General features: G+C 42.9%; 1 protein-coding gene across 1 annotated transcript; it reads right to left on the bottom strand.

The window, feature by feature from the left end:
* Positions 1 to 3258: 3258 nt before the first annotated feature.
* ECD (ecdysoneless homolog (Drosophila)) lies at positions 3259 to 13292 on the bottom strand (the record flags this gene model as incomplete). The annotated part of the gene is made up of 11 exons (XM_010138932.1): positions 3259 to 3489; positions 4080 to 4300; positions 4429 to 4496; positions 5762 to 5939; positions 6772 to 6878; positions 7664 to 7749; positions 8672 to 8797; positions 9528 to 9656; positions 10517 to 10709; positions 11410 to 11585; positions 13205 to 13292. Coding segments are annotated over 11 exons (1603 nt in total), but the record flags the coding sequence as incomplete, so codon positions are not given.
* Between the last annotated feature and the right edge of the window lie 194 nt (positions 13293 to 13486).

Raw genomic sequence — 13486 nt, 5'->3', positions numbered from 1 at the left:
AGGGATTCCGAGGTGGTACAAAGGGCCTGCCCCGAGTCCTGCAGCTATTAAAAACAAAATCCAGTTTCTCATACAAGTTAGATAAATAGCTGCATTACAAGGTGTACAAACATTTGTAAAAAATGCTTTTCCACTACTCCAACTGACATGTGCCCTGGAGATAACAGTATCTCCCACGCTGCAGAGTTAGGAAGGAGGAAGGAGGCAAGTGTTGTGCATGGAGGTGACCTTCCGTGGCAGCAGTGGAGGCTGACACCCACTCACATGGCAAGGACGCCGAAAACAGTTTATTTGCAGAAGATCAATAGAAAGACAGGGACTTCAGCCTCCCCAGCCACACCTCCTCCCCCCTGACTAAAGAGGAGTTAGATTCATGCTGGAAACATTGCCAGCCTGTGGGCTGCTGACTTCTGAGGTGAGCTGTGCACCCGCTGTTAACACAGGGAAAATCACTGCCCTCACTTTCTTATGCTCCTCGCTATTCCAAAAAGCTTGTCAGAGGAAAGAGCAGCAACATCCACAGTGCCCAGCTGTTCAGAAGAGTTTTGGCAAGTTCAAGGTCTCTGCTGTCCCCTGAGATTAGTTTTGATCTCACACATGGGAGATTAAAACATCCCTTATTTGTTTTCTTGCTTGAAACATACCAGTCAACAACAGCGCCATTCACAACTGGGGCTACAGGGGTCAAGCTACAAACAAGACAACTACTCTTCTGGGAAGGGTCAGAAGTTCTAGGACGAACAAGGCTGTACCAAAGGCAGATGCTCAAGTGAGCAAAGTGAATAAATTGTGTTGGAATGCAGTTCTAGTTAAACTAATTCAGAATATAATGGAAACTTTGATAGCAGTCCATTGAAAGGGAACCACAGTGCACTTGTCTTCCCTGATTAATTCCATCAGGCTTCCTTCACTAAAAATACTCTTTCAAAATTAAAAGCAGAAATGCCTCATGTTACTTCAAAGCAGTGGAAGAGGCGGCATGGAAATGCTTATTCTTCGACGGCAAATTCTCGTGAGCATTTCCAGAGTCTTGATGGATTCCATTGTGAAGCTGCTAAACAAACGTAAACCGTTGGAATAAGTACAGCCCCACAGAAATAACAGTCCAATTGACAGAAAAGCACGATCAGCCGAAGCGCTTCCAGAAAGAGCAGTTCCGTTCTGAACACTGGCGTATACGTTTTCTTCACATACTACCTTAGCAAGGCCTTGGATCTCTTTTGACCTTTTGTATAGTACAGGCCACCAGAGAGTCTAAACATCATCATGTTCTTGGAACGGAATTATATTTTAATGTATCTAACTACTCACCCATGGAGAATGTGATGTAGCTTTAGTATTAATTATCTTCCCTGTTAAACATAAACCCTTTTTAATGTTGTCCTGGGTTCAACATGGAGGAACAAATGTTCAAGTACATCTGTTTCTCACCACTAACTGCTGCTTGGTCACCCCTGTCTGCTGGATTCAAGCACTCCTGCTACCCCAGTCTTTCCTGTGTGGCTTTGTCCAGCTCAATCCCATCCCACCTCACCCCTCTGCAGTCCAAACTCCCTGAGCTTTAGCAGCATCTTCATACTTCCTAATTCTTGTTGTCCACCTCTGATCTGTATCCAACTTGCCACTCCCTGAACTGTTGACACAGTATTTGTAAATTGATGTTTTGATCCTCCATTGATCATCAAAGGAGGACAAATGTGGAGGTGGCACATGCACCACACCCTTCAACCACGTTCATTCCACGCATCCACAAACAGAATCACCAATATTTATTATACTGTTCTGGAGCATTTTAACAGATATTTGCCATTTGCAAAAACAAACAAAGCAGGGAAGCCAGCCAGCAAGCGTTGATGTCAACGGGTGACTCTCAACGAATCTTCTGTTCATTGGTCAAGCTCGGCTGGTACAGCAGTCAGGTACTGAACCTCATCATCCAACAAGTGTCCAAATCCTACATGGAAACAACTTCCGCTACATCCTGCTTTGCCAGTTAAAATATTTCACATGCAAAAAAATTAAGAGACTTCAACCAATGGGCTACAAACCCTAACACTAATAATAACAACATCCATAATGAGAATAATTAAGTCCTTTAAAAGCAGTTAGGTATGCTTTCAGGATCAATCAGGCTTTTGTACCTATCACTGAAGACTATTTTTTCCGGGTATGTTCACATAACCAAAAACTCAACCAATGAGCTTCTCTTCTACCGGTTAAGACACTTGTTCAGTTGTGTGGAATTAAAAATAAAGAAAAGACTCATAGAAGCTGATTCAGATCTGGCAGGACTGCATTCTTGCAGTAAATCAAGAATTTCTACGTATTCTATTTCAAAGCTACCTTGTTATAACTATGTTTTCCTATCTAGAATAGATTTTTCATTCCATTCAAAAGCAACATGCTGGATGCCTTTGAGCTACATTTTCACTGGAAAACAAAACTAAATTGTTCAGACTGGGCTCACGTACAGCTACTGCTGGCACAATACCAACAACAATAACGCAATTCAAAAAATGCCCAATTAGGAGAATACTTGAACTCCAAGAACTTCCAATACTGCACTGAGGAAGTTATACATACCTTCAAAGAAAAAAAAAAACAAACCCAAACCGCTCCAGTAATCACGTTGTACTTCTGCTTTATTTAAATAAATTAAAAAAATCCTTATAGCCAATATTTACATATTCAATCCAACTATCCTTCAAATCCTCCTGGTTAATAAAGAACAGATTCCTACAGTAATCACCAGAAATTCTTACAATACGGCACTGTACTCTTGGAAAAGCGATTAAGTGTCTGCTGCACATCTATCCAGCATTCCCAAATCCACAGGAGAACACTGTTCCTGTAACGCAGGATAGCTCCATCTCCCCCTGAGGGCAGGGGCATTTTCAAATCACGAGCTGCTTTCCAGATATTGAAACCACCCAGTAATGGGTAAAAGGCCGATTCAAAAACGTGGCAAATTGGATCTTTGATTTGAAAAATGGAAGACAGGCTTTGAAATTAAAGTTTAATTCAAGTCTCAACATCATTTTTCAGTTTTCTGAAAACATGTTAGCACTGGAAAAATTAGATTTCTGTCCAAGGCAGTATCCCAACATGGCTTTTGCAGGTAAATTCACTTTGCATCTTTGAAGTCACACATAACTAATGCATAAAATGCTTTAAATTCAAACCTTTTCTTCCAAATACTGCTAGTCTTTCTGTGCTTCATTTCTCCATCAGCCACGTCTTCTGGATTAACACAGTCTTTTATTCTGTTGCTCGACTGTTAGAGCGAGTAGGGTCTGCATTTTCGGGTAAATACACTCCCATGCTCTGTAAAATGTTAGAGGTGGGTCCTGCCAGTCCAGACTGAGCACTATAGGACTCAAGCAGGTTAGCTACAAGGTTCATATCCACATCAACTGCTGTCAACTCAGTATCTTCAGCTCCAGAATCAGGGCCAGCGCTTTGAGATGTAGCTGCTTTAACAGAACTTGCCTGTAGTAAGTATAAAGAGAAACTTTTATCAAACTGTATAAACAAGGTTAAAAAAAAGACAAACCACAAGAGAAAAGAAACAAGGAAACAGTCCTGCAGCCAACAAACTTCAGTATGTTCATGCTGTCTTGACAGACAGGAATTTAGCCACCAAATGCTCACGCCAGTTAAAAATCATCACTTTCCACTATCGGGATTCAGTTCCAAGAGAACAGGGAGGCTTGCTGAGTCCTGGCTCGGTCTCCTATGGGAGTAGCCTGCTACAGGAACTCAAGAAGTCAAGCTGTAGCTGCTTGCCTTACGACCAAAACAGGGTAAAAGAGGGAGACAAAATAAAGTCTTGGAAATTATTTAAAGCTTAGCTAAGGGGTTTTGGTTTGGTCGTCCCCCCCCCAAAAAAAACCCCAAAACCGAGCCATGGTGCAACTGCAGCACATTTTGCTTGCACATGGGATTTTTTTTATGAAGTAGTTAGCACATGATCAGAAGACAGGTTTTGTCCGTGTTACTCAGAATGACGACTTTCAGCATATTTTCTCTTTCCTACTCAAAATGATTATGCTACAAACTAGAACTCAAGGCAAACTTACCCCTTTCTTTTGGGTGGTGAAACTTTTACCAACGTTGGTATGTGCCAGTTCACGGTCCATCTCATTCATATATGATTTGAGACTGCCTATGAGCTCGTCAGGTGATACCTTCTGGTCTTGCCTTTGATTTTCAGCATCTAAGTCTTCATCATCCTCATCTGAGAAGTCAAACTCCTCCTCTTCATCCAGATCATCTGAATCCAGCTCTTCTGAGTCTGCCCCTGTGTATTACAACATGTCAGTACGGAGAGCAAACAAACCAGCATAGTGCCCACAGGTGATCAGAAGACCCAGGGAAGCCAAAACACCAGGAGATGCTCTGGCAAAAGAAACAAAGAAGCAACCTCACCTAAAATTCTGTCTAATGCTTTTGTAAAGGAATCTACATCGAAGGTAACATGGGATTCGTCAGATGACCTGAAATACAAAAATATTTTTGAATAAAGCAAGCTTTTATGCTTGCATAAGCCACTTGGTACACTGATTTCTCTCAAGCCTAGATTAAAGTTGGGACATTTGAACTGATGGTCTTGGAAATGCTGAGGCTGGATGAATTAGAAATGAGACAGTTAAGTAGAAGACAACTTTGACTGTTTGTCATGGTCAAAAAAAAAAAAAAAATGTAGTGGAGGCAACCAAAACGAGCGTGCCTGCATCCTTCTGGAATGCAGTGGTGGTGCTACACCTTAGACAAAGATTTGAAAAGCTGAGAATCTCCGAGGTCTCTTGCCTAGAAAGAACACTAGAGGTTTCATTCTTGCCTCTCATAAGGCTCAGTGGTTTGCCTTTTTTTGTCATTTGTATTTCTTTAAATAACTGAAAAGACCTGTGTTACAACTCAGACATCGACACTAAAACTAATTACTAAACATTATTAATTTTTAATATTAAAGCTATGAAAAAGAACCTAGACAATATGCTACTACCTAACTCCTTAGGTTTTCAAGGTAGAGGCCTGTCCGCACAACATTCACACATAGTTTCCTAACTCCAACAATTTATCTAGTGGCTTTCTGCTGTTGTCGAACTAGTTAAGTATCTTCAGTTAGCACCTGTCTTCCTCTCTTGGGAACAATGAGACGGGCGCACAGCGATTCCTTTCTCCTGCTTCTGCCTGTACGGTACGTGCTTCAGCACTGCAAAAAGAGTGCTAGTATATTCAAAATATTAATCTATAGGAACTCTAAATACAGCTGTACCACAAAAATCAACAGTCTTAAGTCACAGACAGATTCCCTCAACTTCAGCTTCACTTTCACTTCTGCACAGCCTCATCAGAACAATCTTAGCAGCCTGAATAGCCAGCCCTTCCTGGCAGAAACATCTCAGCACAAGTGAACTTGAAATGTACATTTTAGTAACAGGACTAAGACCTATAGTAACAAAAAACAATAAGCCTTCAACTTAAAAGGGTTAAAAAACCCCTTTAAAAAACCACAAAATTAAGTAACAGTGCTGGAAAATAGCGCACCTTCTGGCATTTTCACCTGCACTGGTGTCAGAGAGGCCACCAAGCCGGTTTAAAAGCAACTACGTATTCACCACCAACATGGGTTTGTTTCAGGCCTCTGCTAAGCAGAACGCTTTGGAACTTCAATTCTCTGCATTAAAGAATCAAACAAAGGGCTGCAGCAGAATAGAACATGTTCTACACCAGACACCGAGGTTAAAATCACTACTACCATGGCATTTCTGCCCCTTCATGCGTTGAGACTTTGGATACAAAAGCCTTCATGCTTTCAGCAACTGCTTCCAAGTTGTATTTCTGCTCTTCTTCATTTGAAGGAGGAAGGGATTCGTTTCTTGCCTCCTTCAGCATCTGATCTAGATCATCTGGTGTAATCTCCAGCCAGCTGTCATCTGGAAGAATAAAGGACATATGTATCACTCTGCACAAGTCTGTTAGCCCCCAATGCCCAAGCCAGACAGTTGAGAGTACTGCTGGCATTTGGTAGCTTATTTTTGCACTATCAAATGTTCATGCTACTGCTGGACAACACAGGGTATAAGGCAGCGAGAGGCTGAGAAGAGAGTTCAGATTTCATTCTCCTACTTTTAAAACCCTGCTTCATATGCAGCTGCAAACTAGCAGATGTTGTTCTAGTGACAGATAATCCTTCTGCCACTAAATGAAGGATGAAAAGGCTTATGCAACAGAGAGCCAATCCAACCTTCGGCTGGATTTGTGTGCTATGGCATCATTCAGAAATTCAGATGTGATCTGTACTGCATACTGGTAATGACGACATTTCTGCCAAAAAAACCCTATCTATTTTTATGTAAAGTTTATGATGGTCTTATATTGGCTGTCAGAGTAGACCAGATAGAGGTTAACTTTGTATCGTCAGTACTGGAACCGGTTTATGATTAAAAAATGTTTAAATACTTTCTGTCTGGTAGACAGTGGACTTGATCGGCTCTAAGTGTGCAACGGTGTTACTGATCTAGTGGTATCAAACGAGAAATCAGATCGCCAACCTTGCCAGTTCACAGCCCCAAGCTTTGTGGCTTATACAAATGAACTGGTTGCCTCCACCTTACATGATGGCCCATGAATAGCACCTCTGGCAGTCACAGGATAGGGGACAAACTAAGCAGATACACAGACTTGTACAGTGCTGTGAACATGCACCCTCTCCCCTCACAAATAATCATTTGTGATAGGAATAGTCCAGCCCCCCTCTCTGCTCACCATCCTCTGGAGGAAGACAAGCTGCTTCTCTCTCAAATTCCCTCAAATCAACGGTGGCTGTCTGTAGCAATGTCAAGATTTCATCACCTGGGCTCACTTCCACAGAGCTAGAAGAAAAAACATTTGATTTGCTGAAATGGATTTTTACTAGCAGTGCAATGCCAGTGGCATCACACGCTCTACACGCAGCTTTTCACTCAAATTCCTGATCGTTCCTTCTGTGCCAGGACGTCCAAAAGTTAAGTGAACCTGGGGGAAGGACCAGAATACTACAAATACTATGAACCAAAATCAGACACAGGGAATTACTACAACTCCTTGCTGGTGGCTCTGAAGCCCATTTCTATGCTTCCTTTGTTCTTTGTATTTATTTTGTATTGGTAAACATTAGGATTGCCAGATCCCAAATGGCACAGACTGGAAATTCAAGCAACTAGCACACAGGATATTACGAGCTGGAAAAGCCTCAAATATTTTTGTAGTGATTTAGTTTTTGGATTTGATCTTTAGGAGAAATCTACAGCCAGCTGCCTGTCTTGAGTAAAGGAGACAGATTACTCTTATTTATTATTCACTGGGATTGCTTTTCAATGAAACTTTTAAACACTTCCTATAGCCAACCAACCAAATGATGCCTTTCAGTCACCTCTTAACCCTCTTGGAACAGCTCAGCATTTTACAAAACCAAGATAAATAGTTACTCAAGCAACAACTTCTACTAGTAGAGAGTATTCTAGAGGAATTAATACCCGTATGCCCTAGCCACGGCACCTAGGTTAAGGGCGCAACAGAGAAAAGGGTTCAGGTTTTTTGTTAAAAGTATTAAAAAAGGTAAGTTAAAGTACTTGTAGGTACTGTGTAAGATTACTCACGAATTTCAAGTAGTGCTTACCTTTCTGGCTTGGTAACAGATTGCTGGAAGTAATCTTCTGCCATATGCAACAGTTCCAAGTACTTAGCGGATCCTTCCATTTCTCCCTGTTTAATGCAAGGCACAAGTATGAATCTAAATCATTCTCCCTCCCCTTCTTCTTCACAGTCAGGCCTCACGACGATAACTGTTTGTCACACAGAAATTTTATGCTGAGAAAAATCAAAACAAGTTATACTCCTTTGCCACGTATACTTGGAAGAGAATATAGGACATGGGCATAGGGTGTTCTCACAGTCCAATACAAACTGCAGTCTGATGCTGCAGTATCATACACTGTACACTAAAAACCATCAAAGACAACACGTGATTCCCACAACAGGGTGGATTTGCCATGCCTGAGTTACAACTGTACAGGAGTTGTCAGTGAATCTCTTGGTGTTTGGGAATTCCCCACAGAGGTGGCTCTGCAGTACTCCAAGAATATTCTCCTTTTTCTATATTTAAAAGATGTTACCCCAAGTATTCCAATAGGGTTGTCCAATTTTAGAGCCTTCAAATAAGTAGTCAAAGACATCTTTAAAAAAAGACAACACCTCCTACTCTCCCCTAAACAAATTCAAAAGCCACACAATCAAAAAATACACTAAGATGGGCCCACAGGTGTCAAGTATAGATCTTTAAGAATATTTAATTCTGAAGGCATACAAATTAAATGTAAATGAAATGTAAAACAGGGAAAACAGTTACATGGACACATGATACTGTGATTTCCTCTAGTATTTCCCCTTTCTTTAGATTAATTAATTCATCCCCAAATCCTCTTTTTTTTCCTTTTTAATTTCCAAAAGAAATGAATAAATTTCAAAGGGGAACAAACTGCACATATCTCCTTTAAAGTTATTAATCCATTTTCCAAAGACAGAAGCATTAGATTTCTTGCCCTGCTGTAACTACTTACACAAGTTCAAGAGCTAAAACATGTTTTTTCCTGGAATGTTTCAGAGACACACACACACACAATTTCACCTTGAAATAATCTTTTTCCTTCAGGCTGATGAGGAATCTCTCCCACAGGGGACCGCTTAGCGCATTTCTTTTGGATTCTGGAGATGCTTTACTGCACTTGGAGCACAAAATTTCAAAGCCATGAGCCTGTATAAGAGGTGCAATAACAAGAGGGTCTCAAGATGTGACGTATTTAAGTGCACTTTTAAACAACTGCGTAAAAAACTATCATCAAGTCCCTGATCTGCTGTTTGAGAAGTAGGTGCCAAATCCGATCATATGTCAGGGAGCAGCATCTCACTTTGAAAGTTGGATTCTGTCTTTCTGCAGCAATAATTTTGCATCATTTTGACTTTGCAAAGGTTATCTACAGGCAAAGCAACCTAGAAGACAGATGTACAGAGCACAAGCTACTCCTCCCATAAGCATGAAGGTTCTACCTGTGTTTATAATGTATGGAAGGACAAGAATGCTCTACTCTGTAAGAGAAAACTTCCACAGCATTGTACATCCAGCAAAATGGTAACTGCGAACTTGCTCCGTCTTTCTGTACAAGCAGGCAACTGAGAAGCGAAGAGGCGTTTCTCACAGAATCATCTGGTTGGCAGAGACCTTGAAGATGAACGAGTCCAACCGTTCACCCTGCACTGCCAGGGTCCCTAAACCACGTCCATCAGCACCACATCTACACACCTTTGAAACACTTCCAGGGAAGGGAATGCCACCACCTCCCCGGGAAACCTGTTCCAGTATTTAGTGACCCGCTGTATAAAGACATTTTTCCTGAGAGCCAACCTAAACTCCCCCTGACGCAACTTAAGGCCATAAACAACATGAACAAGCAAACAATAGTACAAAACGCATAAAAAATAATTACCAGTTTCATGCCCAGTTCATAGGCTTTGTATTGAGGGTGAGATGGGAGGGGCAGCGTGTATCCACTGCGACGATCCGGAACAAACTTCTGCTGCATCAGTTGTGCATATAAACACCTTGTGAAAGTAACCTGAAAAAGCCAGAGCAAAAAAACCCAAACAAACCCAAAACCCACTCACTGTAGCGTGACTGGCTTGTGAACAGGCATCAACTTTCCACCAGTCTCACCTAAATTCTGTTTTAAAGCATCCATATTACAGACAATATCTGAGACTGTATTTAAAATACAACTTAGATACATGTGCCTAAGACATGCTGCTTTTCAGATCTTACAAAGTACATTCCTTGCTGGCATTTCTAAATAAACATGAACTTCATTCGGTCTAAACGCATTAGAAAAAACCCTCAGTATTCATGCCAATGAAGCATATTTTGAAAAACATCAGGGCTCTTTTCAATTAACGAAACCAAAGCAGAGATTTCAAAACAGTCTGGAAGGCTACAATTTTACTCCAAAGCTTTTTTCAGGGGTATAATTCCGCAATGCAAACATACTGGATATGACACTGCTCATAAAATGCTTCATAGGAAAGCTCTCACAGAGCTGCGCAAGCACAGCTGAGGTGGTGAAAAACTTGGAATGAACAGCTTGGGGTAGTTAGGAGCAACTCCTTGTGCTGGCTGGCAGTGCTGTCAAACCGCTCTGATCACAGACCTAGACCAATTCACAGACCCAGTGTTTCAGCAGAGGAACTGTTAGCAGTAACCTCTGAATTCAGAAACACTTATCTCATCATGAGCCATCTGAAAGCCTAGGCATGTCCACCTGAAGGCAAAGAAGCTATTAATGTAAGGTACTGGTAATTCACGTTAAAGGAAAAAAATAAATCAGAAAACATGCTATTCTAAAAATTAAATCCCCATATCCCAGAGCCTGTGTCAGTCACAGAACCTAATTAAGTGGGGAGCTGCACCAGAAGGATCACTTACGACAGTCATCACCCGCTCTTCTGGAGGGAAGGTTCGAAAAGAGCGACATGCTCGTAAATCTACAGGATCTCGCAGGTAAAAGGCCTCGACTGCTGCAGCCACCAACGAAGGGCGCTGCCTCAGCACTGCCACAATGCCTGCTGGAAGGTAGCAGTGGGCTCGGTGAAACGAGGCCTGAATTTTCTCGGGATACCTGCAGCACATAGTATCAACATAGTGTAGTAAGTGTATTGCAAGCACAAACCACTCCTTTTTAATTATTCTTCCCATTTTCACTTTAATATTAATCTGTATTATGGGCCAAGTGCCAGAAGATCACTCCCAACTGAAGTTTAGAATCTAACACCTGGAATGTCTGTTTATAAATATGGCTAATAAAGAATTAAGCCCTGTATTGCCAAACTGAATCACTGTGAACTTGACCAACATGACCCTTCACCGCACCGAGTGTAGAAGTCATCTGGCTTGTGCTGGCAGATCCTCACAAAAAGCAATGTACAGTGCTGAACACAGTGGTGACGAGCTCGGAAAAGCATCCTCGTTCTACGCTTGAGCTCTCAATCCACTTTCTCCCCCCACAAAGGGCTCCTAAAGGCTCACAGAATTATTCATGTTTTTTAGTATGAGAAGGATGCGAAGGAAGAATAACTCTTGTCACGTGTGGCATCATAGCAGTGATCCACTTCCAGAGCCCCTAGATGACGGTACACCCTACAGGACATTGGTCTCCCCCTTTAGAAGGCGGCCACAGAAAAACCTCTAGCTGTGAGCTTCTGGAAAGAAAGCAGCTTTCTCACACCTACCAGGAAAATGACTGAACACAAGACAGCACTCCAGGCAGCCCAAAATCAAAACTGAATGTTGCAGAAGACCAAACTAGAACACCCACTTACCCGCTGATGCGTTTATAGAGTGCTGTTCTGATGGGTTCTGCGGCCAGGAGCTCCTCCGAACGGGTGAAGAGCAGCCTTAACGCCTGTGAGATGGTGGGACTGGCAGCAGACAGGTCGCACTCCTCATCAGTCTCTGACAGCGGAATGATGTGCAGTTCTCCTTTGTAAAAGAACACCTGGCAGGCAGTAGCATTCTCATCAGACAGGATAAGAATGGTCACGTGCAAAGCACAAAAGCACAGATACGCTTTTCTTTAAATTTTTAATTACATACACAAAGGCATTTGTTTAAACACAGGGAATACTAAAGTACAAATACAGAAATAATAGAGGAAACAGCCTTTTTTTTTTTAAAATGGGAGATGAGGTAAATGTCAGAGATGCCAGAAAGCAAGACCCAACAAATAAACCTCCCTATTTTAACTACCAGTTTGGAGAAATATGTCTTGTTTCCTTAACAACAGTAATACTAACAGTTTCTCTTCATCTAGAGATTTGCTTTAGGAGACTCCAACAGCATCCCCTAACTGCTACAGAATAGGACAGAGACTAAAAAGCAGCAATTCAGGTACGACACGTGAGCTCTGTTGCTTCCTGATCCTAAGTAACACTATCAACTCCCTCCCTCACACAGAGGAAAACAAGGTCCTGATAGTCCAGATACAGGTTTGCAATTCATTTTTGTGTTGTGTTCCACCCTTTTTATTCTTAAGAGCCTTGAGGTAAGAAAAAAGAATCTAAACAAATCTTTGCTCATGAAAAAGTAAGTTATTTCCATTGTAAATCCATTTCAAAGAAACTTAGTGACATAACTACTAATAATCACCCACAGCGAGGTGATGTGGCTGCAGACTCGGGGGGAAGGAGTCCGCTCATTAATCCTGGAAACTTGTTTAATCCCATTAAACTTGTGCCAGACCCAGTGTATCTCCTTGAACAAGCAGCAATGCTCTGCTCTCGAGCATTCCCCAGTCCCAGGGAAGCAAATCCTCGTGCCTGAGCGCTCAAGAATATGGCAGAAAACATCCAGCTGCAGAGCTAGAAAGCTCAGGCAGCCGTCAGAGCGCTCCTGCGGACAGCAATGTGGCATGTTTGTATTACACCGCCAAAGAGTTCCCACGTTATCCAAGCTTTTCTTGCACTCCAGTAACCCAGAAAATCGAAAGCTGACCAAACTTACGGATTTCACAGATCAGTCAACAGCACGGCAGCTTCACTGCCTTCGCCGTGAGCAGCCAGCTGTGAAGTTTCATCGGCTCCGCACTGTGGAACACCACATAAAGAACGACGTCTGCGCAAGAGCCAGATGCAGCTGAACACCCCAGGCTCACGGCCCAGCAGGCAGGTCGGCGGTCTCCATGTGAGCGTTATGCCATTAGCGTAAGAACACATCAGAGCCTTCTCTTTCTCCCTGCCGTCAATAAACCAACTCTAGAAGAACCACTTGGTATCCCTAGCAACTTCCAGGTATCCCTACAGCAGCTTCTCGGGTCACGCTCACTCTGTACAGCACTCTGCAAGAGCACGCAGAGCAGAACCAGCTATCAGAGCTTTCCACGGGTGAAGGCTCTCACTTGACGTCCACAGCAAACAAGCAGCTCATTTAAACCACAACGAAAACAGGCTGTGCTGGGAAAACCATGCTGTTAATTAAAACAAGTCTTGAGCCCCCACCAGAGGGATTTTCGGCAGCCGTCAGAGCACTTAGCCAGAGAGAGGTGCAGGAGAGAACTCCCGCTGGTGAGGAAAAGGCCCTTGCGAGCCCCCTGCCCACTGGCACAGGGGCCTTACTCACCCTGTTGTCACTATTGTCAGGATTCAGCCACTTCGGGAGAAAATCGGCTGCTTCTATCAAGAGAAACTCCCCATCGTTGTCCTCGACCCTGGACAAGGAGAAATCGGTTTCTTACCGGGGGAGGGTCGCACAGCCCCAACTGCACGGCTGCTCGTTTCCGTACCAGCAGGACGCGGGCTCCCGCCTGCCGCCCTCGGGAAAGGCGCTGCCCCTTCGCCTCCAGCGCCGACCGCCGGGCACCGCGGGCCCTGGTAGGGACCCTTACCTGGCCGCCAGCCCCGG

The sequence above is a fragment of the Buceros rhinoceros genome, unplaced genomic scaffold, assembly GCF_000710305.1.
Source record: "Buceros rhinoceros silvestris isolate BGI_N320 unplaced genomic scaffold, ASM71030v1 scaffold14006, whole genome shotgun sequence".
Taxonomy (NCBI): Eukaryota; Metazoa; Chordata; class Aves; order Bucerotiformes; family Bucerotidae; genus Buceros; species Buceros rhinoceros.
The sequence above is the reverse complement of the archived record's forward strand: the minus strand, read 5'-3'. Positions and strand labels throughout refer to the sequence as shown.